At 56.1% G+C, this 27,021-nt stretch overlaps 2 protein-coding genes across 2 annotated transcripts; both read right to left on the bottom strand.

Annotated features, from left to right (window-relative positions):
• Positions 1–7,724: 7,724 nt before the first annotated feature.
• On the bottom strand, positions 7,725–11,465 carry SMIM41 (small integral membrane protein 41). Its single transcript, XM_059081770.2, has 2 exons — positions 11,046–11,465; positions 7,725–8,203 (listed from the first exon to the last, which is right to left on the bottom strand). Exon 1 carries the CDS (start codon positions 11,463–11,465, stop codon positions 11,190–11,192), a length of 276 nt encoding a protein of 91 aa, XP_058937753.1. The 3' UTR covers positions 7,725–8,203; positions 11,046–11,189.
• Positions 11,466–13,444: 1,979 nt separating this feature from the next.
• Positions 13,445–20,065, bottom strand: ATG101 (autophagy related 101). The gene is made up of 3 exons (XM_067009344.1): positions 19,200–20,065; positions 16,173–16,500; positions 13,445–14,146 (listed from the first exon to the last, which is right to left on the bottom strand). The coding sequence occupies exons 2-3, from the start codon at positions 16,422–16,424 to the stop codon at positions 13,742–13,744; spliced, it is 657 nt and encodes a 218-aa protein (XP_066865445.1). The 5' UTR covers positions 16,425–16,500; positions 19,200–20,065; the 3' UTR covers positions 13,445–13,741.
• Positions 20,066–27,021: the final 6,956 nt, after the last annotated feature.

Below are 27,021 nucleotides of genomic sequence, written 5' to 3'. Positions count from 1 at the left end.
CCCACGGCCCTGCGCCATCATTGCCAGGTTGCTCTCTGGTTGAGTAGAGCACATTCTTTGGTGGTTTCCTGAGAAAACGTACGAGAGAGGTGCATGTCCTGGGTCTCCGTGGAAGAACTGGTCAGCCTCTCACTCATCCCCCCACCCCACCCCCTGACCTTGGCTCTCACCATGGCGCTGGTCCCCGGGCCTCCTTGCTGTTTGCTCCTTAAATGTTTGCTCGGGTGGGCTCCTTCCTCAGGCTCCCAGCTCTTGCTGTTCTGCTGTCCAGAAGGCTTTTCCCCACTTACCTTTATTGCTCTTTCTCACTCCGGTCTTTACTCAAATGTCACCTTCCCCATGACCCCACTTAATACATCCACCTTTCCCCCGCACTCTCTGTGCACCCTCCCTGTTTTGTTTTTCTCCACAGCCCTTATTACCACTTGTTATAAATTGCAAACCCCCAAAAAAAAATGTGTTGAAGTCCTAAGCCCCGGGACCTCACATGTGACCTTATTTGCATTGCAGAGCTAATTGGTCAAATAAAAGTGAGATCACACTGGAATAGGGTGGGCACCTAATCCAATATGACGGGTGTCTTTATTAGAAGAAAGATATTTGGAGTCAGGTGCACACGTGTCACGTGGAGAATGCCACGTGACAATGAAGACAGAGGTTGGAGTTACGCGGGTACCAGCCAAGAAACACCAAAGGGTGCCAGCGAGCCATGTGAGCTCGGAAGAGTTCCCGACAAATCACAGAGGGAGCATGGCCCTGCCGACACCTTGGTTTTGGACTCCTGGCCTCTATAACTGTGTGACGTTGTTATGGCAGCTCTAGGAAACCAATATGCTATCTGATAGTCTCTGTTTTAAATTCCTTGTATTATTTATCATCTGCCTCACCTCACAAGAATGCCAGCGGCACGGGGGCAGGGACTTCTAGCTGTTTTGTTCACTGCTGCATTCTCAGGGTCTAAGCAGTGCCTGGCACAGGTAAGTGGTTTATAACATTGGTGGAATGAATGAATAAATGAAACCTATCATGCCTCTGTACCACTGAAGACTGGGTGCGTGGCTGCCTCTACCTCCCCCTTCCCACCCCTGGGTACCTTCTGTGAAGCATGGATGACCCTCCATCACACCACCCTTTGATGCAACTCCAGTCACCTGCCATCCACCCTACCTGAGCAACCTGAACCCACCCTTGAACTTTGGTGTCACCTGGAACTGTCCCATCTGGGTCAGCGTCGGGGCTGGACCCAGGGTCTGGCTGTCTTGGGTGCAGATGTCCCCCAGAGAATCTGTTATAATCTGAGAAGTGAGAACAAATGGGAGTCAAGAAAGAGCCCTGGTGGTCCAGTGGTAAAGAATCCGCCTTCCAACGCAGGGGACGCGGGTTCGATCCCTGGTCGAGGAACTAAGATCCCACATGCCGCCGGGCAACTAAGCCTGTGCGTCACAACTACTGAGCTCGCGCGGCTCAGCTAGAGAGAGAAAAACCCTCATGCCACAACTAGAGAGAAGCCCATGCACCACAACAATAGATTCCCACATGCCTCAACAAAGATCCCATGTGCCGCAACTAAGACCTGATGCAGCCAAATAAATAAATAAATAAATAAATAAATCTTTTAAAAGAAAGAAAGAAAGAGCCCAGGGCCTGGGGCAGGGGAGCAGCCTCCTTCACCCGCAGGCCTGAGGGCTGAGCTGGAGGAATAGAACAGGAGCAGAAAGGGAATCAGAGCTGGAGGGGGTCAGGGCTGAACGGTTCAGGACAGAGGCTGTGAGGATGTCAGGCGGGCAAGGGCTCTTGCTGTTGGGTGAGGCTGAGACACGTGGGTGGGGTGTGTGGGTGTCCCGAGAAGGGACACGAGACGTGTAACTAAACACTCGGAGGGAGACTGCCAGGGGCGAGCCCAAGCTGGGGGAATGCCTGACAGGGACCCCCAGGCCTGAACGGGGGAAAGAGGCCAGCTGGGCAACGGGAGAAGGAGGGTCAAAGGCCCAGAAGACACGGTGGAGAGTGGGCAGAGACGATGAGAAGAGGAAGAGATCCAAGAGGGCAGCAGCTTGGTGACCTCATTTTCGACTCCATCCTTGGAGCAGTGAAAACCCATGCTGGCAGGTGGGGATGGGGACGTCCAACAGGGAATGGCTTGACAGTCTACTCCTTTTTAAAAGACCGCTCTGGTGCCCGTGGAGAAGGGGTGGACTGAGAAGCACCGATGGACGTGTGGCTGCGGGAGAGGTGAGGCTGGTGGCCAGAGATGGAGCAAAGCTTTCTAAGGGGTAGAATGGACCACATTTGGTGATGGGTGGCTGTGCAGGGGAAGGAGGGGGTGACTCGAGGACAACTGCTGGGGAGGAGGTGGTCCCTCGCCCTGGGAGTCAGGCCAGGAGCAAGGATGCTGCGCCCGGAACAAAGGGCTTCCTCCCCGACTTCCGCGCTCCCACTCGCTCATTAAGCTCCCGCCACACCAGCCTCCTTTCGGTCCCTCAGACGTGCCAATCTCACTCCCACAAGAGGACCTTTTGCCCCCCTGTCCCTCTGGCAGGAACACTGTGCCCCAGCCCTCAGCCTGGCTAGATCCTCGTCTGGCCAGGTCTCGACGCAGATGCCGCCTCCTCGGAGAGGCTTTCCCTGACCACCTCCACCTAAAGTCGGCCCGCAGGTCTCTGCCCCATTGCCCTGCTGTGTTACCATCTGCAAATGACCATTTGTTCACACGGCCGTCAAACATCCCCTCCCAGCAGCACGTGGGCTCTGTGGCGGGGTCCCTCTGTCTCATTTACCACGTGTTCTCCAGTGGCTGCCAGCGGAGCTGCTGAGGAAATCATCGCAGAACGGACCGATGCATGAACGCGGCGTTCAGGACCCGGGTTAGGCTGGGGCTGCAGCTTTCAGAGCCATGGCATACAGACGGCGATTTAAGCTCCAGGAGAGCAGGGAAGCACCCAGGGCAAGAGGGCAGGGTAAGAGGAAGGCCTCGGACGGTCCTGAGACACTTGGCATGCAAGCCCTGGGAGAGGAGAGAGGAGGTGCTGGCACGGGACCTTCAGAGAGAGGTGAGACCGGGACGAGGCAAAGCAAGACCTCCCCAAAAGGCCGTGCCGTTGGGAGCCAGGGAGCCTGGATTCAACTCAGGCAGGTGCTCCAGGGACCTGGGGCCCATTCCCTGAAATCCACATCACTTAACCTTACCCCACGTCACTAATGAGGAAGAGGGTTTCAGTTACCCAGTGAGTGGCGGACCCAGAGTGTGGACCCATTATTGCAACGGAGCTCACGGTTCCAGCGTCTCCCCTCCACATCACCAAGCTTCCTCCCGAGCTGTCACGGAAGCCACGGGGACAGCTGTGAAGAGGAGGGAGAGGTCGGCAGCAGGTTGAGTGGCCAGGAGAGCAGCTGAGATAACAACTGAAAAGCAGGTTCAAGCAACCATCCGGGGGTGGATCGTGACCGGTCAGCGTCAGTGTAGACAGGAACCAGGCTGGAGAGGAGCGAGTGGGAGGTGAGGACGCAGGGATGGCAAGTGGGGGTAACTTCGGAGAAGTTTGACTGTAAAGATGAAGCAAGACACAGGGTAGTAACTGGAGGCGCCCCGGGTGCACAGGAGGGTTATTTTAAGGCGGAAGAAACCTGAGTGTTTTGACGTTGGAGCCAGCAGAGAAGGAGTGGTTAAAGGAGCATTAAAAAAAACTAAAATGAAGGGGGTGAGGTGTAGAGGTGGAGAGAGCATCCAGTGTGGGGGAGCATCCTGGCGCCTCCTTTCTGTGAAAAGTAAGAGGGGAAGGCATCTGAGCAGAAAATGGGAGATGAGGGGTAGGGTGGGAGCAGGGGCAGAGTTGAGAGTGGGCTTGGTCCGCAGTAATGCAGCTTCGCAGAGCTGCTCGAAGCCGCAAAGGGTCCTGTGCGGGTCTGGTGACCATTCTTGGTGCCATCAGTCCACCCAGGGGTGAGGTGTTCTTTGGGGGCACTTGGCAGGCATCCAGGGCTGAGGTTGTACCAGGAGGGCTCCATGCGAGGAGTGAGGTCAGGCAATGGGCAAATGGGATTGGGACAACGCACCAGCACCACGGAGTCTAACCTGGAGTAGAAGGAAGTGGGGGTGGGAAGGCGCTGAGGGATAAGCAGGAAGTAGGGACAAAGGAAAATGTTGAAATGCACAGAGTGAAAGAATAAAGGTGTGACATAAAGCGTAAAGCACAGCAGCATCTGAAGTAGGGACTTCAAAGACGGAGTAGTTTCCAGCTGTGTCAAGGTAAACAGAGGAACTGTGGGTGTGGGAGGTGTGGCTGAAGTGTCAGCCCTCCGGGCAGGATGCAGACCTCGCAGAAGTCACTGCAGCTTGGAAGGGAAGCACAGTAGTCATGGAGTAGAATGAGGTCTTCTGTGTGTGCGTTTTGTGTTTTGTTTTGCCTAGGCGAGCCGTGTGTGTGTGTGTGTGTGTGTGTGTGTGTGTGTGTTAGAGCATTCACACGTACAAAGGAGTAAACTATAGAAAGGAAACCCATCCCTCTCCCTGCAAAGGCTTTGCCGGCCCAGAGGGACCACGTTCCCCCTTTCTTCTGTATGGGGGCTCCTCCCCCATCACGCAGGCTTAGGGCAGTGGTGGGGAGGGGTAGCTCAGGGAAGTCATGTGGTCCAGAAAGAAGCCTTCCGCCCTCCCTCCCTTCAGAACTGAGGGGGTGCGGGGGGCATGGACGCGCCCCAGTTCCAAATCCTTTGTTCCCCGACTCCCAAGATAGCTGGCTCCCCGGCTTCCCTCCCACCTCTCTGGGCGCCCCTCCTCCACTGCTGACCATGTCCTCTCACCCTGCCCTTAAGGGGTGGTCTGCTCTGCCTCCTCCCTTCTCCCCCCAACCTGGTCCCTTCCCACAGCTCCATTTTCTGCCTCTAGAGTCACCATGGCCTGGAAGTCCCTCTGCTGAGCCCCAGGCCCATACACTAATTGTCCAACTTGGATGTCCCTAACGTGCTTCCAACCCAACACACCCGAGCTGGACTCATCACCGCTCCCTCCGCCTGTGGCGCCCCCATCTGCAACAGCCATGAGTCAGTTTACGGACACCCAGCCTCTGTTCACCCCAGGACTGAAACGGCATTAGATTTGGTGAGGCGACAGCCCGCTCCTTTAGGCCTTGTGGTTTGGGGTGTCTGAGCAGAGCACATGACCAAGGCTTAGGACATTCCATACTGGCAACACAGTACCTCCGGGCTAACACACAGTCACAGCTGCTCCCAGGGTTTGGCCTGAGGGACCTGGGACCTGAGGGACCCTAACCCCGCCTCTTTCATGATAGATACGAATCTGAGAGGCCACGAAGCCAACATCCCTTCTTCACTTGGAGGCTGAGACTAATAACAGGCACACTTACTGTGCCAGGCTCTCTACACGTGAGGATCTCATTTCATCCTAACAAAACATGTAGTAGCTCGGCCCCACTGTTCCCCACTCTGAAGAGGAGGGATTTGAGCCACGAGGGGTTAAGCACCTTGCCCAGGTCACACAGCTAGAGAATGTGGTGCCAGCTTTCAAATCCAGCCACCTGATTCCAAGGCCTTGCTCTGACCACTAGACCACCCTGTCAGAGGCTGACAGAGGTTGCAGACCAACCAAGTCATGGGAGGCATAGAGGCCAGGACGGCTCTCACTGTCAGACCTGAGTCAGGGCAGACATGAGGCCAGAATTGCCACTAGCCTTTGCAGTTATGTGCAGTATAAATTCCCTTCTGCTCAAGCCAAATATCTTTTGGGTTTCCTGTAAATTCAGACCAAAAAAGTCGTAACTGATAACACAGCCCCTCGGTGGGTGGCAGGCATCACCACCTGCTCAGTAATTCAGTCCAAGAGCTGGGGCTTCGTCCTCCTTGCTCCCTCTCCTTCATCTCTCACATCCAACTAGTGACCAAAGCCTGAATCCCAAACATCACTTGCATCTGTCCCCTTTTCTTTCCACCCCAGTCCAGGCCACCATTTTTTTAAAAATAAATTTATTTTATTAATCTATCTTTGACTGCACTGGGTCTTTGTTGCTGCGCACAGGCTTTCTCTAGTTGCGGCGAGCGGGGGCTACTCTTCATTGCGGTGCATGGGCTTCTCATTGCAGTGGCTTCTCTTGTTGCGGAGCACGGGCTCTAGGCACGCGGGCTTCAGTAGTTGTAGCACACAGGCTCAGTCGTTGTGGCGCACAGCCTGAGTTGCTCCGCGGCATGTGGGATCTTCCCGGACCAGGGCTTGAACCTCTGTCCCCTGCACTGGCAGGCAGATTCTTAACCACTGCGCCACCAGGGAAGCCCTTTTGCTGGGTTTTGATCATAGCCTCCTTGCTGTCTCTCTATCTCCAGCCTGCTCCCACCCACAGACTTACCCCCCATTCCCTAAGATCCAGATCTTACCATGTCACTTCCTGGCTTAAAACCCTCCAGAGCCCTCACTGCCCCCAGGGTAAATTCCACTCCCATCCAGGCCACCACTCCTCTGGTCTCATGTCCCTTCACACCCAGCTCTACTTACCTGCTTCTAGGGTACCACCAGCCCCACACCCCACTGCGCCTCTGCCCCGAATGTTCTTCCTCCCCTTCTTCGCTCCGTGAATGCCCATTCGGTACCCCTTCCTCTACAAGCCGAGCCAGTCACTCTCTGCTCTTGGATCTGTCAACACTGGGCACTTCTTATTGTCTGTATTAGCTTCAGTCTTTTTTTTTTTTTTACAAACTTAATTTTTATTTATTTATTTTTGGCTGCTTTGGGTCTTCGTTTCTGTGCGAGGGCTTTCTCTAGTTGTGGCGAGCGGGGGCCACTGTTCATCGCGGTGCGCGGGCCTCTCACTATCGCGGCCTCTCTTGTTGCGGAGCACAGGCTCCAGATGCGCAGGCTCAGCACTTGTGGCTCACGGGCCTGGTTGCTCCGCAGCATGTGGGATCTTCCCGGACCAGGGCTCGAACCCGTGTCCCCTGCATTGGCTGGCAGATTCCAAACCACTGCGCCGCCAGGGAAGCCCCCAGCTTCAGTCTTGTAAGCATCACTCTTTACTGGACTGTGAGCTCCTTGAGGGCAGGGCCTCTGCCTCATTCATCTCATTCCCAGCCCCAGAGCCAGCCTGGCACAGAGCAGTCACTCAATAAACACTCATGGAAAAGATGAATAAACGAAGTGTTCCCAGGAACAGGGTGGGTGGTGGGTGGTTCTATACCTTTTCTCTGGGGGTGGCCAGGTTTGGAGGAAAAAATAACAACCTCACATGATGATCACAGCCTTTTATCTACAGACAAGCACACTATATATTTGATCCTCATGCCATTGTTGCTTCCATTTTATGGATGAAGATACTGAGGTTCATGAAGGTTTACAGGGTAGGATTCAGTGCACACGCTCAAAAATCCACTCTTTTTTTGAGGCACAAGCTCTGGCCAGACTATGATCAGACGTCAATAGGTCAGCTGAATGATGACATGTTCTTGCCCACACTGGCCACTAGGGGGCAATCGATCGTTGGCGTGAGAGTCACTGCCCCACTCCTACCCACCCTTGGAAAGCTTTGGATCTGGGTGTGGAAAGGGAATAGCCAGCACTGAGGAGAGACCAGGGGAGAGGGGCCATGGCTGGGGTTGCTATTTCAGGATCTGCCAGAAACAGTCCAAACTGGATCGGGGCCTGGGGGTTACCACTAATGCCAAGAGTCAGAAGCTGGAAACATAGACGGCATACCCCAAACTTGCATTACCAGCATGTTTAATAACAAGCCACAGGAAGAGATGGGGCAGTGATGGGGCACCCAAGACCTCCAAATGGGGGACAGTGGCCCACAGCCCTCAGCAGGGACAAGTCACTGGCCTGTCAGACCACAGCCACCCTGCATCAGAGATGGGACAGGGCCCAGCAGGCAGGGGGCTGGTCAGCGTCTGTGGGCACTGAGCATCCTGGGGGTGTGGCCTCTTCAGTGCCCAGGACACACAGCAGTTGCCCGGGGGCCCATTCTTTCGTGGAGCGCTGACCTCCCAGACCCACACCATGAGCATTTCAGGAGGTTGGATGGAGCAGATCAGAGGCAGCAGCTGAGAGCAAGGATCCCAAGTTGAGGTCTCATGACAATCCAGGTTTCTCCCAGGCTGTCATCTGGACCGCACATGGATCAAAGGTAGCAGGAGTTCCTCATGCAGCCGGTGCGCTGGAATGGGAGCTCTCTGGGAGACAGACCACACAAGGCTCGGGAATCTGTAACAGACAGCCACCCCCTGTCTTTGCTGGGAAGGGAGCCAAGGAATGACAAACCTTTCCAGCTCAAAGTGAGACTCAGGGGCTGGAGGAAGGTTAAGGCAAGATGTCCGCCCATCTGTGGCCCCGGCCTTTCCATCAAGGACAGCATAGGCTAATGGAGCTTGCTGGTGACCAGATGCCTGGCCTCACTCCACGGCACTCAGACCTACAGCCATCCCCCACCTCTCCCTCCCAGCCGGAGCCTGAGATATGCCGTGACAGCAGCACTCATTTTCCAATTTTCTGAATTATTTTCCTCCCCATTCAGTCTGACAGCCTTGACCAGGGTCAGAGTTCCACAGCAAACATCTCAGTATCTTTCTTCAGGAACACTGAGGTCTCCAGCACATGCCACGGGCCAGCTACCCAAGCACTGAGCTGAAGGGATAGCAAAGGCAGGAAGCTGGATGAAGAAAGCCTTTGCCTACCCCATCTTCTCTCACCCCACCGGGACACCCCCAGCCCTGCTTGGGTGTGAACAGACACCATGATGCTGGGGGCACAGTCCGTCCCTCCATCAAATCTCTCTACGCCTCTAACACCACCCAGACTTGAACCCAAAGGCCAACCCAAGTCATCACCTTGACCTCTGATCCCTCTGTTCTGTCCACTTGGATTTTTCTTCCATAGGTGTATATATTCCAGCTAACCCTCTGAGCTCACCCGCACCCTCAGGTTCAGGCCAGGAAAACTTAGCCCAGCTGGTTGGGGAGTTGCTGAGGCACCTGGAAGGCCATTCCCAGCAGCAAGAAGGTATCTAGCAAGGCTGCTGGGAAGTAAGGATGGGAAGGAGGACACGGAGCAGGAGGGGAGGAGTTGAGGTTCCAGTCCCGGAAACCATATGACAAATGTGGTGTGAAGGTTCATTCTTTTGGGAAGAGAGGCCATATTTTGCATCAGCATCTCAAAGAGTGGTGAGAAATCAGGGAAAGAGGACAGAGCAAAGAGGGCAATCCAAGGGGTCCTTCTCACTCAGGGATGCCACCCCACCCCTGGAGCTCGGAATCAAGCAGGAGCCCCAGGGTCCAGTTCCGGCTCTGTCATTCACTTGAGCATGTCACTTTCTTCTCTCTGAGCTTCCCCATTTGTAAAATGAAGGGTTCACAGCAGAACTGGAGACTCTGTCCCAGATGGGGAAGGAGAACAGAGCATAGTATGGAGATGGGAGAAAGGATGGAAATGCAGCAAATTCAGCAGAACTTATGGGCAAGGGGGTGGGTGAACCTGGACACAATAAAGAGAGGGAGTTCCAGCCCCTCCCCCAGGACACAGCAAAGGGAGGTGGGTAATGTCCCGGGGCTGGCCCGCCTCCGTAAGGCCAGGAGCAGTCACACACACACAGACACACACACACACACAGACACACACACAGACACACACAGACCACACACACACACAACACACACACAACACACACACCACACACACACACACACACACGCACACGCACACACACGCCTGGCCAGCCCTCTCTCCAAGGGGGTGGGATCAGCATGCCTGAGGTGAGAAGTCCACAGCTCAGCAAGGCCAGTGTGGCACAGCTGTCCGGGATTAGCACCAAATCCTGGGCTGCTCTGCGCAGGGATCACACGTCGTCAGCTTCACAGCTGCACCCTGCCCACTCCAGCCCCTCACCCCTCATCGGCCCCTCCTCACCAGCACTCACTCCCTTCTCAGAGGGAAGCTGGGACCCTGCCTCTGCCCTGGCAGGCAGGGGAGGGGCTTTAGAGTGGGAGGGGCAAGAGAGGTCAGAGGCACCCCTGGTGAACAGCCCCACCCACAGAAACCTGGGAATCCCTTGGTACAACACTGAACAGAGTAGACAGACACAGAAGGCTTCCTTCGCCAACCCCTATGGCTCTGCCCAAGGCAGCCTTGGCCTAGAATTACCTTGTCTTTAGGCCACCCAGGCCCTTCCCTCCAGATGGTTCCTGTCCTTGGAGAGACAGAGGCAGGAGGGCCAGATGGAGCCCCTACAGCTGGGAGCCCTCAGCCACAGCTTCCCGGAGCAGCGTGCTCCTGAGGCCCCCCAGCTGTTAGGAATCTGGTCACCTACCCCCCCTATGCACACCCCAAAGCCCCTTGCTCTGGGCCACACACGTCCCCCTACCTGAGCAGGGGCTGTGGGGAGGAGGCCCCAGCGCACCTCCCCATCCCCCAGGCTCATCCAGGCTCCTGGCTCTGCCCTAAAACTCCATCCACACTCCCATCCCTGCCTCAAGAGGGAGGCCACAGTGAGGAATCATACCCAAACCCCTCTCCGGGGAAAAGGCTTCCTGAAGGAGAGGACGGGAGGAAGCAGAAGCCGGGGGCCTGGGTTGGCTGAGCTCCTGTGGCCATGGCTCTCCCCAGCCTCCCAGTGGGATGGGCAGTGCTGAGGTGACACCAAGTTGGGCCTTAGCTCTAGGTGGGGCTGGCGCAAAGCGGGGTGGCGTGGGTGCAGGGAAGAAGGGCTGGCTCCCCAGCACACTGTGGCCCCTCCAGACTCCCTCCTCTTTGATCCGTCCTGCTTCTCCCTCTCCCGCAGTTACACAGTGACCTAGAAAAAGGCCGTGGGTCGGGGCGCCGCTGGGCCGGAGAGACGACCGGGAGAGGGAGGGAAGGGCAGCCTCTCCGCTCAGATCCCGGCACCCCTGGGATAGCCGCCGGCCCACCCCGTGGGCTTCCAGGGCTGGAACCGGAGTCGCTGAAAAGCTGCGTCTGTGGCTGAGCGCAGAGAGCCCGGTCAATACGACGGTTTCCAGCCTCTGCGTCCCCAGTCCCGAGGCGCTGCGGCTCGCATCTGGGCGGGCTCTCTCACCTGTGTGTGCGCGCGCGCGCGCGCCAGCATCGCCGGAGGGCTTCCCGCTGCAGCCGTCTGGCGCTGGGGGCCGCTCCCTCGAAGTTGGGCGTGGAGTCCGCAGGCCGCCGGGAGGCCGCGACCCCCGAGCGCAACCAGGCGAGCCTAGGAGTCATCCTCGCCTCCGCTGGCGCCGCCGGGCTCTCCCTCCCGGGACGCGCGCAGCTCTCGGGCCAGCAGCGCCGTCAGACCTTGGGCGCGGAGCAGCAGGCCGGCGCCCAGGAACAGGAGCCCGCAGAGCACGAGCAGCGACAGCACGCCCAGCACCGCCGCCTGCACGGCGCGCGGCCCCTCGGGGGGCACGGGCAGCACCCCCGACTGGTTGCAACAGGGGCTCAGCCAGGCGGCCCGGGCTGTGACGTCCGCCTGCGAGCCGTTCATGCTTCACGCCGGCTGCCCAGATGTGCTGGGGACCGCCAGATGTGCGGGAGGCCGGGGCCGGCGGGTGGGCGGCGGCCGCGTCAGGGACGGGCCCAAGGGGCGGATCCCAGGCGCCGTGCGACCCCACCCCCTGTGTCGGAGCGTTCAGGCCCTTTCTAGACAATGGGCTCCTCCAGTGTAGCTATGGCCCAGAATCCCAGGGCCGGTGTTACTTCTCGGCCCAAAGGCCCACACAACCACGCACGCACGTACCCAACCGGCCAAACCCAGGAGTCCTGCCCCCAGGGCTCTCCCTCCCCCTTAGCAAAGGTCAGGAGATAGCCCTCCCTCAGAATCCCAAAAAGATCTTCCAGACCACATCCCAGGTGCTGGCTAGGGTGCTGCCCCTGCTGAGTGGGACACAGGACAAACAAGGGCCATCCCCACTCCTGGGCTTTCTGTCCCTGGGCCAAAAAGGTCAATACTGCTAGGTGGCCCAGGTGGCCACTGGGACAGGAGACAAATACGCAGCCTCTAGACCCTTAGTGATCATAGCCTTCATCGTGCATCATCCCCTTGGGAGCCTCCTGGGGCTAGACAAGCAGGCCAGTGCCTCCTTGGTCCCAGGGGAGGGAGATGGAGGGCTGGAGGACTTTAAGGCCTGCCCCCATTCCTTTGCTCAAGCCCCAGAGGTCAAGGAGAGTTACGTACCAAGAGGAAAGCATAGATTTGAGTCACCAGGGTTCCTGTCCTGACCTTGAGTAAATCAGTCCCCTACCTCCAGGAAATCACACCACCAAAAGGGATGGAGATGTTACTGAACTGCCCACTAAGGGGAGCTTGCTGCCAACTGGGTGTCCCACAGCCAAGCCAGGGTGGGTGACTGGAGCAGAGCCTGGCTGCAAAAAAGCAGAAAGTCTGGGGAAGCTGGGATGGAGGAAAGACCCTCCCGCCCAGGTCTCCTGAGAACTGTAGCAACCCTGAGCTCAGTTTAAAACAAAGTCACTGTCGGCAAACACCTGACTCAGCCAACTCCCCAGAAGGGATGAGCTGATGGCCTCTAGGAGGAAAAGAAGGTCCCCCAGACTGCAGCAGGCCAGGTAGGGTCACACCTCATCAAGGACTTGCTGAGAATTGGCCTTCCCCATCTCCAAACCCCTGAGAACCTCCTGAGTTCTCCAACTCCCCAGTGCCCCAGAGGTCAAGGAAAGGACATCAGAAAACCCCTCATGAAACAGCGCATGGCCAAAAGTGGCCTGGAATGAGAAAAACGTGCAAACACTTCCTGACCATCCTGGCACCTAACTGCTCCAGGACCATGGACAAGACCCCCAGCCCCTTTCTCCCTTAGCACAGCTGCTTATTCACTGCTCATTTAGTTTGGTTAGAACTGGCACCTATGTAACAAAAAGCATTGTAAAATATGGAAGACTAAATCAATGAAAAGCACACCATGGAGTTCACTGGTTTTGAGCAGGCCTGCCTAGAAATGAGTGAGTTACCAATGTCCTAACAACTGGCGAGGGCCAGCCCAAACTGGAAGTGTTACCCGACACCAGTCTCAAGGTGGCCAATCTCTCTCCAGAGAGAGAAACACCAAGTCAAATGAGCTTTCTGGTGCAAGTGGGGGCCTGTGTGTGCTCTATGTACACAGAGGAGATAGCTTTTGGGGTCATCTGAAGGAAGACCAGATAATATAAAAGGCAGGGATGTCATAGCTTCCTTAGGAAGGGAGGAGAAATAGCACAGTCATATCCAAAAGCAGTAGATCCTGATCTGTGTCTTCATTCATGGGACTGACCATGGTCCCACCTGCTTATGTGAATGTCCAACAAAGTACAAAATCAATCAGCTTTAATCTATCTTTAATCCCATCCACCCACTCCCCTCATCTTGGAATAATGCCCTCAACACACACGTGTGTCCTGGCAGGTCTGCTATAAAAGTGTTAATGTTTCAGGGCAGAACACCAGCCAAGGGAGAGATGGCTCGACCCAAACTCACATTCTCAGCTTTATTCACCATCCTAGTGACGGCTCCTCTGTACAGTGTAGGAAAGGGGACCCCCACCAGGGGTGCGGAGAGACAGTGTAGGCCAGACTTGACCATCAGTGAAGGTGACAAGGATGACCAGAGACTGGCAACCACACAACAGGAAGCCAGGGGTGGCCCTTCCAAGTCTCATCAAGGACCTGGAGCGGGTTCCAGAGCCCCAAGGGCTAACAGGGCCTACCAGTACGATCCCCAGAAGCCAAGGTCCGCAAGCCATCAAGGAGCGCCCAAGGCCCCAGCGACGCCTAGAGGGCCAGGGTGTCTTTGATGAGCCTGCGCATGGTGGTGGTGACGGAGGAGCCCAGGGCATCGGTGATCTGGAAGGAGATCTTGTAGAGATAGGGCTGCACGTCCCGCAAGCCTGTGTCAAACACGTTGTCCACCTCCGACTGCGTGGGCATCTTGGGCAGGTACTCGTGCCGGTTCATCACCTCCACAATGTTGATGATCTTCTCGCAGAGCTTCTCACCCACCTTTTCCCGGCAGATCTGCCGCTCCTGCTCCGTGGCCAGGGCCACCACGTGCACCTTGACCGTCCACACTTCCCAGGGGATGCACTCGTCTGAGAAAGGCCAGCGAGACTTCTTCTTCTGGTAGAACTCCAAGGACATCTGCCCCAGCCCATCGCCCCCGGAGTTTCGCAGAGCGTCCTGAGGAAGGAGGAGGAAGAGTGAGCAGGCCTAAGCCTCCGAGGGGTTCTCGCTCTGTGAGGGCCTGCTTCCTATGCCCCAGGGAATTGCTCTCCTAGCTTCTTTAGTCCTTCCGGGAGGGCAGGGAATGAGACCCAGAGAGTCAAGGATTCGTGCGAAGTGCCACAGCAAACTGCCGGCCTAAAGCTGAATGGTTCCAGCGAACAAAATCTGTGTGCTCACCCAACTCCTCCAGCTTTGCTCAGAAGTGATGTCTTTAAGCACACATTCTGGGCCAGGCTCTTTACACACACAATCCCGCTCGCTCCCCTCAACAAGTCTCTGCGGCAGGTATATAACCTCCATTTTACTGAGGCAGAATGAGGCTCAGAGTCACTGGCAAGTTACCTTGCCAAAGCCCCAGGCCAGTGGATGACGGCGCCAGGGTTTGAATCCAGATTGTCTGATTTCAAAATCTTTGCCTTTCAACTTTACAGGAAGGGCCTTCCTTCTCCTCCCACAACCCCGCCCCTTTGGCCCCCATCCTTCAGAAGGTTCTCCAAAATCACCTTCTCTCCAACGTCTCCTTCTCCCCAGGCCAATTAAGCACAATCCTACTTCATTCACTCAAGGACAACCTAAACTCACAGCCTCTAAAGAAAAGCCTCTAAAGATCCTAAATAGAGAGACAGAAGCCAAGGAACCGAACGGGGACAGGAGGGGAAGGACAGACCAGACCTGGAGTTTCTCCCTCTTCTCCTCTGAGAAGCCAATGGGGCCACCTGGTCCGATAAATCTGCCTGCCCCCCCGTGGCGTGTGGCGACCCCACACTCCTCCTCCTAGTGCAGCCGAGACCCTAAAGCACCTTTCCATCTGGGTCAGGGCCAACCCAGGATGTAAGGATGCCTCCCTCAGGTCCTTAACTGCCCATCAGGAGCAAGTCTCTCCTTCACGAACAAACCAAGCTCGTGTGCCCTCAGCTGACAGCAATAACAGCTGCCACTTCTATAACGCTTCCTGTGTGCAGGCTGTCAAGCACTTGACATATTTGACTCATTTAATCCTCACGGTGCATATACCCCATGAGGTGGGTACGATTTTCATCCTAATTTTACACACAGTGAGACTGAGGCTGGGAGGAGTGGAAGCACTTGCCCAAGGTCACACACTTGTCGGGTGGTAGAGCCTGGCTCCAGAGTCTGTGCTCTTAAGAGCCTACGGTGTTCCACGTGCCGCTCATGGGCATCTGGAGGACAGGGCTGAGTACCGCTGCCTCCCTTTGAAGGGGGGCTGGGAAACTCTTATGAACTTGCCCTTTCTGGCCTTGGAGGGTTGGGGGTGGGGGGCCCACTGTGGCCTGGGAGAGGGTCCAGCCCCTGCAAGGATCACACCTCTGTGGAATGGAAGTCAGACAGACAACCCCCCTCCTCTGACCTCAGGGAACACCTTAAGAGAAGTTCCCTTGGTTACTTTAAAATTTTAAAATACGCACTCACTGAAGTAGTGAAACACTGCAACACTGAATGAAGACAAAATAAAAACCACGCCTCCATTCCCACCCCGAGGCGACCAACATTAGCAGACTGTCCCGTCCACCATTCCCCTCGCCCCTACAGGCGCACACAGACACGTGCCACACTGCCCAAGAGACACTCCACTTGGATGCCCACTGCCTGAGCCCAGCAACCCTCCCTCTCAGGGAGTTTCATATCAGAAAGGCCCAAATGTGGAAGCAGAGCAGAGGGGTGTCAGTAGAGAGAGCTGCAGGGTCAGAGAGAAGGTCAAGAGCGCAGGGGCAATGATCACCCCAGGGGCCCTGACCGCCAATGCTACGAGGGCTTCCTTGTATCTTTACGAGGTCCCCTCACCTCCCCGCCCCCCCACCAAGCCCTCCTCACCCACAGAAGCTCTGAAAGTGCCTGTTCCTTAGAACCTGAAAGAACCTGACAAGTACACCCGGGAAGGGCAAGCTGTTCCAGCAGCAAGCTGGGGCGGGGCGGGGATGACACTCAGGGGCCACCTGCCACCTACTGCGCGCCACCTTACCCTGAACTCCCCGACGACCTTGCGCAGGGCGCGGTCCAGCTCCTCAGAGGAGACGCGCACGTAGGTGAAGTCGATGAAGTCACAGTCAACGTCTTGGGTGCCCACGGTGCCGATGGAGTAGGTGCCCTCCTTCTTGTAGTGGAACTTGCCGGTGCTGCGGTGCAGGAGCACCGTGTGCAGCACGGCCAGCATGGCCTCCTCCACCTGCCGCCCCTCCACCGACACCTCCAGCACCTCCGAGCGACAGTTCATCTTGTAGCCGGTGGTCCACGCTGGGGTCGGGGACGAGAGTAAAGACGGGGGAGCTTCGCCCCACCCGGGGACCGCCCTGCAAAAGGAGCCAGATCAGATGTGGACACCTTCTGCGTGATCTGCGTGTCACCTGTTCACTTCCTTCCAGGCCCAACCCAGCCCCTGCACCGCAGCCCGTCTCTGCGCTGCGCAGCACAAGCTAGCAGAGAATCACAGGCTCTCAGGATCTCAAGAAAGGGAGAGCCTCAAAGTTACCAGTCCAAACACCCAGCCCAGGCCTGAATTTCATGACGGTATGCAGTGCAGTTTACAGCAAGTGCTCACTGTGCAACACCTGTCAGCCCCTGCCCTTGAGAAGCTGCCAGGATGGAGGAGAGACAGGCAGGTAAACATTACCACAGTGGTGAGACTACACGGTGGGAATAAGAAAGGGAAGATTGGAATCTGATTTCCTGGGATCTTCAATGACCAGATTAAGGCACCTGGACTCTGTCCCGAGGGCAGTGAAGAGTCAATGCATCACTGTCCAACACTGAATCTGTGCATCAGAAAGTTAACTCTGGGTGACAAGCAAAGAATGGCTCGTCTCTATTTTGGGGTCACAGACTGCTCTGAGAAGTCAGTGAAAGCTAAGAAGACTGGACTTGAAAACCTGACTGACACATACACACCAAATCTCACGTTTCCATCCACAGACTGAGGTAAAAACTTGCCAATTTAAGGCAGAAAGGGCTGGGCAAGGAGTCCAGTTAGAGGCCACTACAGTAGTGACAGTTACAGAGACAGTGCAATGGGATATGGGAGAGTGAAGTACAGAGTGTGGGGTTTTCACGTCCAAAGGGCCTCGGTCTGAATCCTAGCTCTCCTATATCTTGCTCTGTGACCTTAAGCAAATCATTCAACCTCTGAGTCTATTTTCTTATCTGTAAATGTGGATCGTTATGGGGATTAAATAAAATAACACATGTAAAACACAGTAGAATAGTGGTTAAGAGCAGTGACTCTAAAGCCAGATGGCCTGGGTTGAAACCCCAGCTCTGCCAACTGTGTGATCTTGGGCAAGCTGCCTCACCCCTATGTGCCTCAGTTTCCCCAATCCATAAAAAAGGCATATTCACAATAGCTACATTGAAAGGGTCATCTCAAGGACGGGATGAGTAATATCTGTAAAGCACTTAAAGCAGTTCCTGACAAGTAGCATTAGCTGCTATAATTATTTCATTGTCATTAATGAGAGATGATGCAAGGCTACAGGACAGGACTGGTAGAAGGAGTGGGAAGGAAAGAAGAGACTTGAGGGCTTCCCTGGTGGCACAGTGGTTAAGAATCCGCCTGCCAATGCAGGGGACATGGGTTCAAGCCCTGGTCCAGGAAGATCCCACATGCTGCGGAGCAATGAAGCCCGTGTGCCACAACTACTGAGCCTGTGCTCTAGAGCCCACGATACACAGCTACCGAGCCCGTGCACCACAACTACTGAAGCCCACGCACCTAGAGCCCGTGCTCCGCAACAAGAGAAGCCACCGCAATGAGAAGCCCACGCACCGCAACCAAGTGTAGCCCCTGCTCGCCATAACTAGAGAAAGCCCGCGTGCAGCAAAGAAGACCCAAAATAGCCAAAAATAAATAAATAAATTTTAAAAATTAAACAAAAAAGAACAGACTTGAGAACCAGAACTTCACCAGTAACTGAATATGAGCCCAGCAGGAGAGGGATCAGTCAAATTTCTTAGCTGAGAGGGTTCAGCCTACACACCTCCCCTGACAGAGAATTCACTACCTCTCCCAGCAGGCCATTCCGTCTTTTCAAAGCTCTATCTACTCAGTGATTCCCTCTATAGAAGGAATCTGTCTCTTAGTGCTTCAAACCACTAAACTTAGTTTTGACATCAAGAGCCACACACAGAATCTGTCTCACCCTTTTTCCACAAAGGAGCCTTTCGGATATTTAAAGGCAACTCTTCCATCACCCCCTCACCCCCCTTCATCTACAGGTTAAAGGTCTCCAGTCCCCATAAACATGCCAGCCTGACATCACATCTTATCTCCTCAAGTCTGGCAGCTCTATTCTAAGTGTATTGGTTTGTCTCTTTGTCCCTGAAGACAGGGCAGCAGTCCATGGACTGCTCAGAGATCAAGCTGGCTCTGCCTCTCGCTTGGCAATCAGCCCAGGACTACCTGTATTATCAGTTATCTTTTCACAGGTGTTAATCTTGACTGATCTCTCCAACTAGGCAGACAATTCCTTGAGGGCAGGGACTGTATCCTAGTCGTCACTGGAATCTCAGTATACCTGATTCCTAGTACAAAGTGACTGCTCAATTCATCCTGATGCAGGAATTGTTGCTGGGTTGGTTCTCTAGTCTAACTCCACCCAGCAATTTCCCATCTAAAGATTCCCAGCTCTGGTCCAGCTCCCCTTTCTTCCACAAACCGCTTCTTGTATCCCCCGCAAACCTTCAAACAGGCCATCCATCTCTTCACTTCTGCCCCAAACCCAGGCTGTTCCCTCATTCTCAGCGCTACTCCACTCCTTCAGAAAGTCAATACTAACCGACCTCAGCCTCCTTCCCAACGCGGCCACCTTTGGTCTGTGATGAGCTTGTCTGCTCCCTCACCCCCGACCCCAGTGAGCAGGGCACATCTCCAAGGCAGGGCCTGGGAAGTCTCGTCCCTTCGGTGCCCCCAAGGCCCAGATCTGCAGAGAACAGGGGTTAGAGGCTGACTGATGCCTTCTTTGAGTCAGGCCGGAGCCCAGGGTACCCCCATCCTCACCTTATGCGGAGAGGCTGGAGCGCGGGTCCCTCAGGCTGGATCTTGCCCTTCCTCCTCCTCAGGCGCAGGTACGCCCTCCGCAGGTGCGATCTCCGCAGGTACGATCTCTGCAGGTACGCCGCAAACTCCGCGCGCCCGATGAGCCGCAAGAAATGGGCTGAACTTAAAAACACACAGTTATTCGGCTCCGCATCAAGAAACCCCGGCCGGACGCCGGAAGGACTTCCCGTCCGAGTCGCGTTTCTCCAGCCACCAGTCCCGGCGAACCTCCACGGTCCAGGGCTACGCGGGAGGAGCGGACTCCTCCAGGTCTCGGGAGCGGCGCCCCGCGCCCAGCTGGCCGGCCCCGGGAGTTCGAGGCGCTCTCGCGCTCGCACAAGAGAAGGGGGCACACAGCTAGAACGGTCCCCCACCTCCACGAATCCCCGTCCGGGACCTTGGGCCACGAACCCGCCTCCCCGCGGGCGCCAGATCACCTCGGCAGGAGGCGGTGCCGGCGGCGGAAGCCCTGACCCTCCTCTACGAGCCTGGCCTGTCCCACCTGCTCCATCGGCCTCCGGCGGGGGCGCGAGCAGGGCTGGCCGAGCCCTGACACTAGTGCAGCTATCCAAATCGCTCTACCTCCACTCCAGAGGACAAACAGAATCATACGCTCCTCTATAATTTGAAAGCTACCTTTTTCTGGATTATCTATCTGCTTTTAAGATTTGATGGTAAGCAGTATCTCCCTCATTTGGACGAGTCCATTCACTCCCACCACCGAGGATGTTGTTGTGTTTCGGCTGGAACAACTCACTTCCGCCATAGAGATTAGAGGGAAGGAGGGGCCTGATGGGCTCTGTGCTGCCTCCCTTGGCCGAGAGTAGTCATCGGCGGCGAGCCACCCCTGGAACGGAGCCCCAAGTCTGGGCTCAGAGGCCTGGAAGGGGCATCGATTCCCCAAGATGAGGGGCATGCCATTTGGAGAGGTGCCCTGGAGATGAGCTCAAGCCAGTGTTCTGAGTGAATGGCAAAACTTTAGCTTGGGGCCTCCCTGGTGGCGCAGTGGTTGAGACTCCGCCTGCCAATGCGGGGGACGTGGGTTCGTGCCCCGGTCCGGGAAGATCCCACATGCCGCGGAGCGGCTGGGCTCAAGTAAATAAAATAAAAAATAAACTTTAGCTTGTTCAAAGTGCATGATAGACAAGTTCCCCAGCCCCACAAAGATGCTGAACAAAGGGGCTTAACCTTACTCCGTTGTCTTCATACAGGAGCACTTCTTGGTGCTCTGCCATGACGAATCTGGTGACATTTCTTGTAAAGCTTGTAATTCTGCCATTGCCTCTGTGTGTGCCTCTTGATGTCATTCATCCATTCTGATTTTCCCCTCTATAAATGGGGCCTGGGGAAGGAGAAAGCCGCCTGCTTTACAGACCAGCATCCTCTTCTAGAGCCTGGACTTAACCAGAAGGGAATCAGGATAAAATATTGAGAGGGGAGAATCTGTAAGGAGCCAGAGTAGGGGGACCCAGGGAGGTTAGAACCAGCCCCCCAGGGGGGGTGAGAAACAGAGCCTAGGGACTTCCCGGGCAGTCCAGTGGTTAAGACTCCCCACTTCCACTGCAGGGGGCGTGGGTTCGATCGCTGGTGGAGGAACTAAGACCCTGCATGTCGTATGACCAAAAATAAAACAGAGCCTAACTTCCAGAGACTGCCGGTGAGTGAGGGGAGTGACTGACCACTCATCTCAGGGCCCTTCACTGCCACTGTCCTGACATCCCCATCATCACCACTACCAGTCACCGAGCTTTCCAAGGTACCACGCCAGCACTTCACACGCACTAGTGTGTTGATTTCTCCAACTGCCTTTGAAAGTAAATACGGTTTTCCCCCAATTTACAGATAATGAAACTGAGGCTCAGTGAAATGTAGTGATGTGCTATGAAGGCAAATGTTACGTCTCAACTCAACTGTGCCACAGAGTGCCCAGACATTTGGTCAAACGTTATTCTGAGTGTGTCTGTGAGGGTCTTTCTGGAAGAGATTAACATTTGAATGCAGACTTAGTAAAACAGATTACCTTCCCTAAGGAGGGTGGGCCCCATCCAATCAGTTGAAGGCCCGAATAGAATAAAAGGTTCTGACCCTCCCGGACTGCTTTCAAGATGGGACATCAGACTTGAAGTAAACTATCTGCTTCTCCTGGGCCTGGAGCCTGCCCGCATTTGGAATCGCACCATCGGCTCTCCTGGATCTCCAGCTTGCTGACTGGAGATCTTGGGACCTGTCAGCTCCCATAATCCCATGAGCCAATTCCTCATAATAAATCTCTTTCTATATATACACATCCTATCGGATCTCTTTCTCTGGAAAACCCTGACTAATACACTTGCCAAAGCCACACAGCTACTCTTTCCTCATTCTACCAGTCTTTTTACCCACTCTGGTCCCTCCACACCTCACCTTGTCCCTGGAGCCTTTCCTGCCTGAGCCCCTCACCTATCTTATCTCACATCCAGACACTGGCCAGTCCTCGCCTCCTCGTACCTCCCTGAATCCTTACAGGGCCATTCTCATTGCAACTCTGACCCTGAGTCCTACACACATCTGGGTGGTCCTGTCAGGGAGCAAGGGTCTCAGACCAAAAAAAAATGAGGCTGTGTGGAATGAATTCTCCCGTCCTATGCCACTACTCCTGATGACCCAGGTGGAATCATTCAATCATGCCACACCTGTGTAACTGTCCCCATGCCAGGCGGATGTCCTACCAAGGGGGACAAGTCACAATCCTGGCCCTCCAGGAACTCAGGGTCTCACAGAGGAAATGGACCAGAAGTTGCACCTGGGTGAGAAAACACAACCAATGGTGTGAAAAATGGCAGCAGGTTTTGCAGGGGCCAGAAGGGGCCAGGATGGAAGCCACTGCTGTCATCCCAGAAAGATGCCTGTGGCCTGGAATAGAAAGTGACACATTCAGAGTGAAGAGGAGTCCCAAGCCCTGCTCTCAGCAAGCTGGGAGGTGACTGGGCACCAGTGGAAAACCAGGACAACTGCAGTGAGCACACAACAGCAACCTGAGGAGATGGACAAGAAGGGGGCTTGGCAATTCCAGGAAGAAGTGGGGCTACAGGGAATTATGCTGGGGAGGCTTCCTGGAGAAGGAGACAGAAAAGAGTTAGAGAAAGAGGTCTCACTGAGGGCTGAGGGTGGGAACTGAGAGTTCTGAGGCAGGCCAGGCCAGGACAGAGGGAGCTGACTTCTCAGCCAGAGTCACGGCCAGCCAGTCAGACAGGCGACTGGCGAAGGCCCTCTGAGGCACGTCTGCTGCAAAGGCTTTGTGGAGGGACCTCGAAGGCCAACCCAAGACCTTGGGAGTAGGCAGCTGGCTTCTCATGGTGAGCGTGGCCTCGGATGGCCCCTCCCCATCCTAGTGCGCCCAGGGGAGAGCTGAGCCCTGAAGCTGGCCCTGCAGGCCACCCCCAGCCGCTCCAGAGCTGACCCCAGTGCGTCACAGGGAGTGACTCAAGCCTCTGCAGCAACAATGAGTGGGACTGACGTCAGGCTGGGGGCCCCTGACAGTGGCCAGCTTTGCTGTGTAGCCGGCACCCTGCCCACTGACCCTCTAATCCGAGCCAAGCCACAGGGGCGATGAGGACCAGCTGTCCCCTTCTGACATCTGCCCCCTGGGATCCTGGGCAGGGGTTGCTCCACCTCCCACCCTTTCGGGATGTCACTCCCAGCCCCACCTCTTCCAAGGCAGAGGAAACAGCTGGGTGGATGAGAGAGTAGCAGAGAGCATGAGGAAGAGGTGGCTCGCAGCCGGGTCTCATCAGGCAGCCTCTAGACCTGGGCTGGGTGGGAGGTGGCACATCTGCTGCTCTTTCCCCTGGGACACATGGGGCTCTGTCCTTCTGTGATGGGGAAGGGTGCTGTGTCTCTTTCTCTGAGATCTACGTGTTTGTCTCTCTGGCCAAGCTGGGGTGGTGCTTTATTTCTGTGTCCTGCCGGGGTAAGGGGTCAATCTCTCCTTCCTGAGAGGTCTGTGCCTCTGTTCCTTTGGGAGGTGTGTGCATATCTGTTGTTCTTTGGGGCAGAGGATTCTGTGAGGCTATCCTTGCAAAAGAAGAGGGCTGTTTACCCACTCTTGGTAAGGGAGTCTCTCCACCTACTCTTGGAGGACTGCTTTTCTGTCCCGGGTTTCCTATCGGGTAGGGTCACCTCTGTAGCTATCCTCATGGTACCCCAGTTACCTGGGATGGGGTCCAGGTCTGCTGCTTGGGCTACCCCAAGGCTGGGCTCCCCGGGTGGCGGCCCTTTCCCTCTGATGTTCCTTGACTAGGGCAGCGACGGTCAGCACCCTGCCCGCCCGGCTCGCAGCTGGGCACTGCTCCCTGCTAACGCAGCACGTACCGAGACAGGCCCCCCCTGCACTCCCCTCCCCAGCCCAGCTGCCACCCCCGGCCCTCACAGCCGAGCTGGCATGATTTATGGTCCTGAGCCAGCGCCTGGGTGAGACCTTGAGGAGACCTTAAGTGGCCCCCCGGCCTGGCAGGGTCAGGGCCCAGCAGGAGGCGAAGGGGAACCAGGGTGGTGGGCAGGATGGCCGGAGCATGGGCCTAGGGGTGGGGGACGGGAGGCAGATGCCAAGGCCAGAGCCTCCAGGTCCCCAGAGCCCTCAGAGTCCAGCTGGGGACCCTGGAATGTGCCTCCCGCCCTCAGAATGTCCCCGGCTGTGTGGGGAAGGGGATATTGAGGGGGTAGAGGGGGGTTTCCTCAGCCTTGCACTCCTTCCTGCCCTTTCCACAGGGGGCTGGACGTTTCCAAGCCCCACTAGGCAGCCTAGGCCTTACCCAAACAGCCCCCAGCCCGGGGGCCAGGGCAGGGCTGGCAGCGGCCTGAGCCTGCAGCAGGGAGGAGCTGCGGTTTGGGGCTCCAGGGAGAGCAGAGCAGCGGCCGGCTGAGCTGTAGGGCTGCAAGGCCAGGCCCGGACAGGGAGGCAAGGTGGACGGATGGGGGCTCATCCCTTCAGCCTCATGTTCGGAGAAGGCCCAGCAGCCCCGCCGGGTCACTGCTAAAGGCAGGGACTCGGCGGGGCTGGGGCTCATCCAGATTTAAGCTAAAACATACTGAGAATTCTCAGACCCAGCTCTCAAGTGAGGGGACCCAGCACTGCCCCTCAACCAGAACAGGGCCAACACAGCTGCCTCACGGCCACCGAAGGACATCCCTAGACCTGCGGACTGTCCAGCCACCACACAGCAGCCTCCCACCTCTGCCAGGCTCTCACAGGCTTCCCTCTGCAGCCACAGAGCCGGCTACCACCCAGCCCGGCGCATGGACACTCAGAGCAACCGTGCGCTATCGTACAGCTCAACTACCGGCTGGTTGCCTCTGACCTTCAGAAGCTTCTCTCCTTCCTTGAGGCCAACCCTCACCGCCTAGCTCCTTAACCACGTCCAGGTGTAGCACAGCTTCCCCCATCCCAGGCCCCAGTGAAGGGCCCTCGGCCCCTGCTCAGAGCCTAGACCTCAGAGCTATGGCCCCGGTCACCGAGCCACCTCCAGACTGGGGAGGGGGCCAGGGCCTCTGGGCACAGGGCCCTGCGTGGGTGGGGTGTGGGGAGACAGGGAGGTAGGCTTCCTGGGTCTCCTGTGAGGACAAACAGCGGGATTTGAGGCCTTGGAAAATCCTGCCTGGGATTCCAGGCCCTGCCGGCGTCACTGCGTCACTGCCTTTTGACTATTGTCCTGGACGGAAACGGCCCAGCCCCCGGGCCGCAGGGACAGAGTGGCCATTGTGAGGCCCCACCAGGCTCAATGCCCCCTTGTTCACCCTCCTGGCCCCTAGCAAGACTCAGAGGCCAGTTCTTCCAGTTGCTGGTTGGAAAGAAAAGGCCTGCCTGCAGGCTCCAGCCCTTGGGCGGGGCAGGGCCGGGCAGGGCAGGGCAGAGGAGGGCAGGGCTGGAGAAATCAGCCCCCCACCCTGTACCCCAATCGCCAGAGTCCTGGAAAGGAGCCACCATCCATGGAGCTTCTTTCATTTACAAGGACAGGGAGACCTAGTGGTTAAGTAGTTAGACCCATGTAGCTCAGCCACTTAGAAGTCAAGTGACCTTGGGAAAGTCATTTCCTTTCCTCTGAAATGAATTCTCCTCTTTGGTAAAAATGATAGCTATTATTTATTGGGTGCCTGCTACATGGCAGGCACTGTTGGAAACACTTTGTATACATTTATTCATGTAATCACTATTAGCAACTTTGTGAAATAGGTACAACTAATTTCCCCATTTATAGATGAAAACACTGAGGCACAGAAAGGTAAAGTGACTTGCCCAAAATTGCACAGCTAGGAAGAGCTGGAGCCAAGATTTAAAGCCGGGTAGTCTGGTTCTGGAGTCCTCTCTCTTTACCCCTCTGCTGTGCTGCACACTTTCCTTACAGTGTGGTACGAAGGGCTAGAAATAACAAATACCAGATGAAAAGAACTTGGTGGATGATAAAGCATAATATGTGGTAGCTACTGTCATCACTATGGGGCCTAGATATCTATAGGGACCAAGATTCTCCACTGCCCCGGTCCATTCCCGACCCCTGGCCCCTCCTCAAACACCTTTTGCCTTCCCCAGGGGCCTGCCCTGTGCTCCACATCTGTCTTCACCAAAGAGTGATTCAAAGGGAGAGGGACTCAGTCCAGCCACAGCTGGTGGGCAACTTCCCAGCAAGCTCTGCTCCTAACCAGAGTACTACCAGCAGACTCACCTCTGCGTGGAACAGACGGGAAACCAAGGCTAAGTGAGGAAGAGAGGCTTCTCAGAGAGCAGCGTGGAGCTGGCGGCAGGGCTGAGAACAGAAGCAGATCTCCCAACTGCCCCACCCCTAGCCCCGCCTTGCCACCCCACCCCTAGCCCCACCTTGCCAGGTGCAGGTGCTGTGACACAGGCTCACTCACGAACTCTGGCGGGGGTGCCAAGGATGCATGCTTGGAAGTCCACACACTGCTGGCCGTGGCAGTCATCATGCACAGGGCCCAGCCACCCCACACGGACCCTTCAGAACAGAACCTGAGCGAGGGCAGGTGGCTGGGGACTCCTTAGGGAACCTGCAGACTGGGGCTGGAGCATGAGGGAAGGCCCTTGATTCGGTCCTACTGCAGAGCAGAGCCCTATTTTGTTCGACTTCCATCCAGCAGGGGCTGCCCTCATCCAGCCAGTTCCTAGGGGCTGTGGAGGTAAGAGGTTCAGGGGTCCTGGGCCAAGGGCCTTCCAGGGTCATGAGGCTGGAAGGGCACTGAGAGCAGGGAAAGGGGCCGGACCCCACGTGGCTAGCTTGGGCCTCAGGTTAGGGTCAGGCTAAATTCATGTTTCTCGAAAAGAGTGGCCTCCAGGCCTCCAGCCTCACAGACACCTGGGTGCTGGCTAAAAGTAGAGCTCTATGAGCCCCACCCCGTCAAATCCGAGTCTTTGGGGTAGAGCCCAAGAATGTTTTTTTTTTTAAGAATCAATTTTATTTATTTTTGGTTGCATTTGGTCTTTGTTGCTGCATGCAGACTTTCTCTAGTTGCGGCAAGTGGAGGCTACTCTTTGTTGCAGTGCGCAGGCTTCTCATTGTGGTGGCTTCTCTCGTTGAGGAGCACGGGCTCTAGGCGCGCGGGCTTCAGTAGTTGTGGCACGCAGGCTCAGTAGTCATGGCGCACGGGCTTAGCTGCTCCACGGCATGTGGGATCTTCCCCAAACAGGGATCGAACCCGTGTCCCCTGCATTGGCAGGCATATTCTTAACCACTGCGCCACCAGGGAAGTCCCTAGGAATTTTCATTTTAAGCCAGCTAAGCATCGGATGGGCTTG

Source organism: Kogia breviceps, chromosome 12, assembly GCF_026419965.1.
Source record: "Kogia breviceps isolate mKogBre1 chromosome 12, mKogBre1 haplotype 1, whole genome shotgun sequence".
NCBI lineage: Eukaryota > Metazoa > Chordata > Mammalia > Artiodactyla > Physeteridae > Kogia > Kogia breviceps.
The sequence above is the reverse complement of the archived record's forward strand: the minus strand, read 5'-3'. Positions and strand labels throughout refer to the sequence as shown.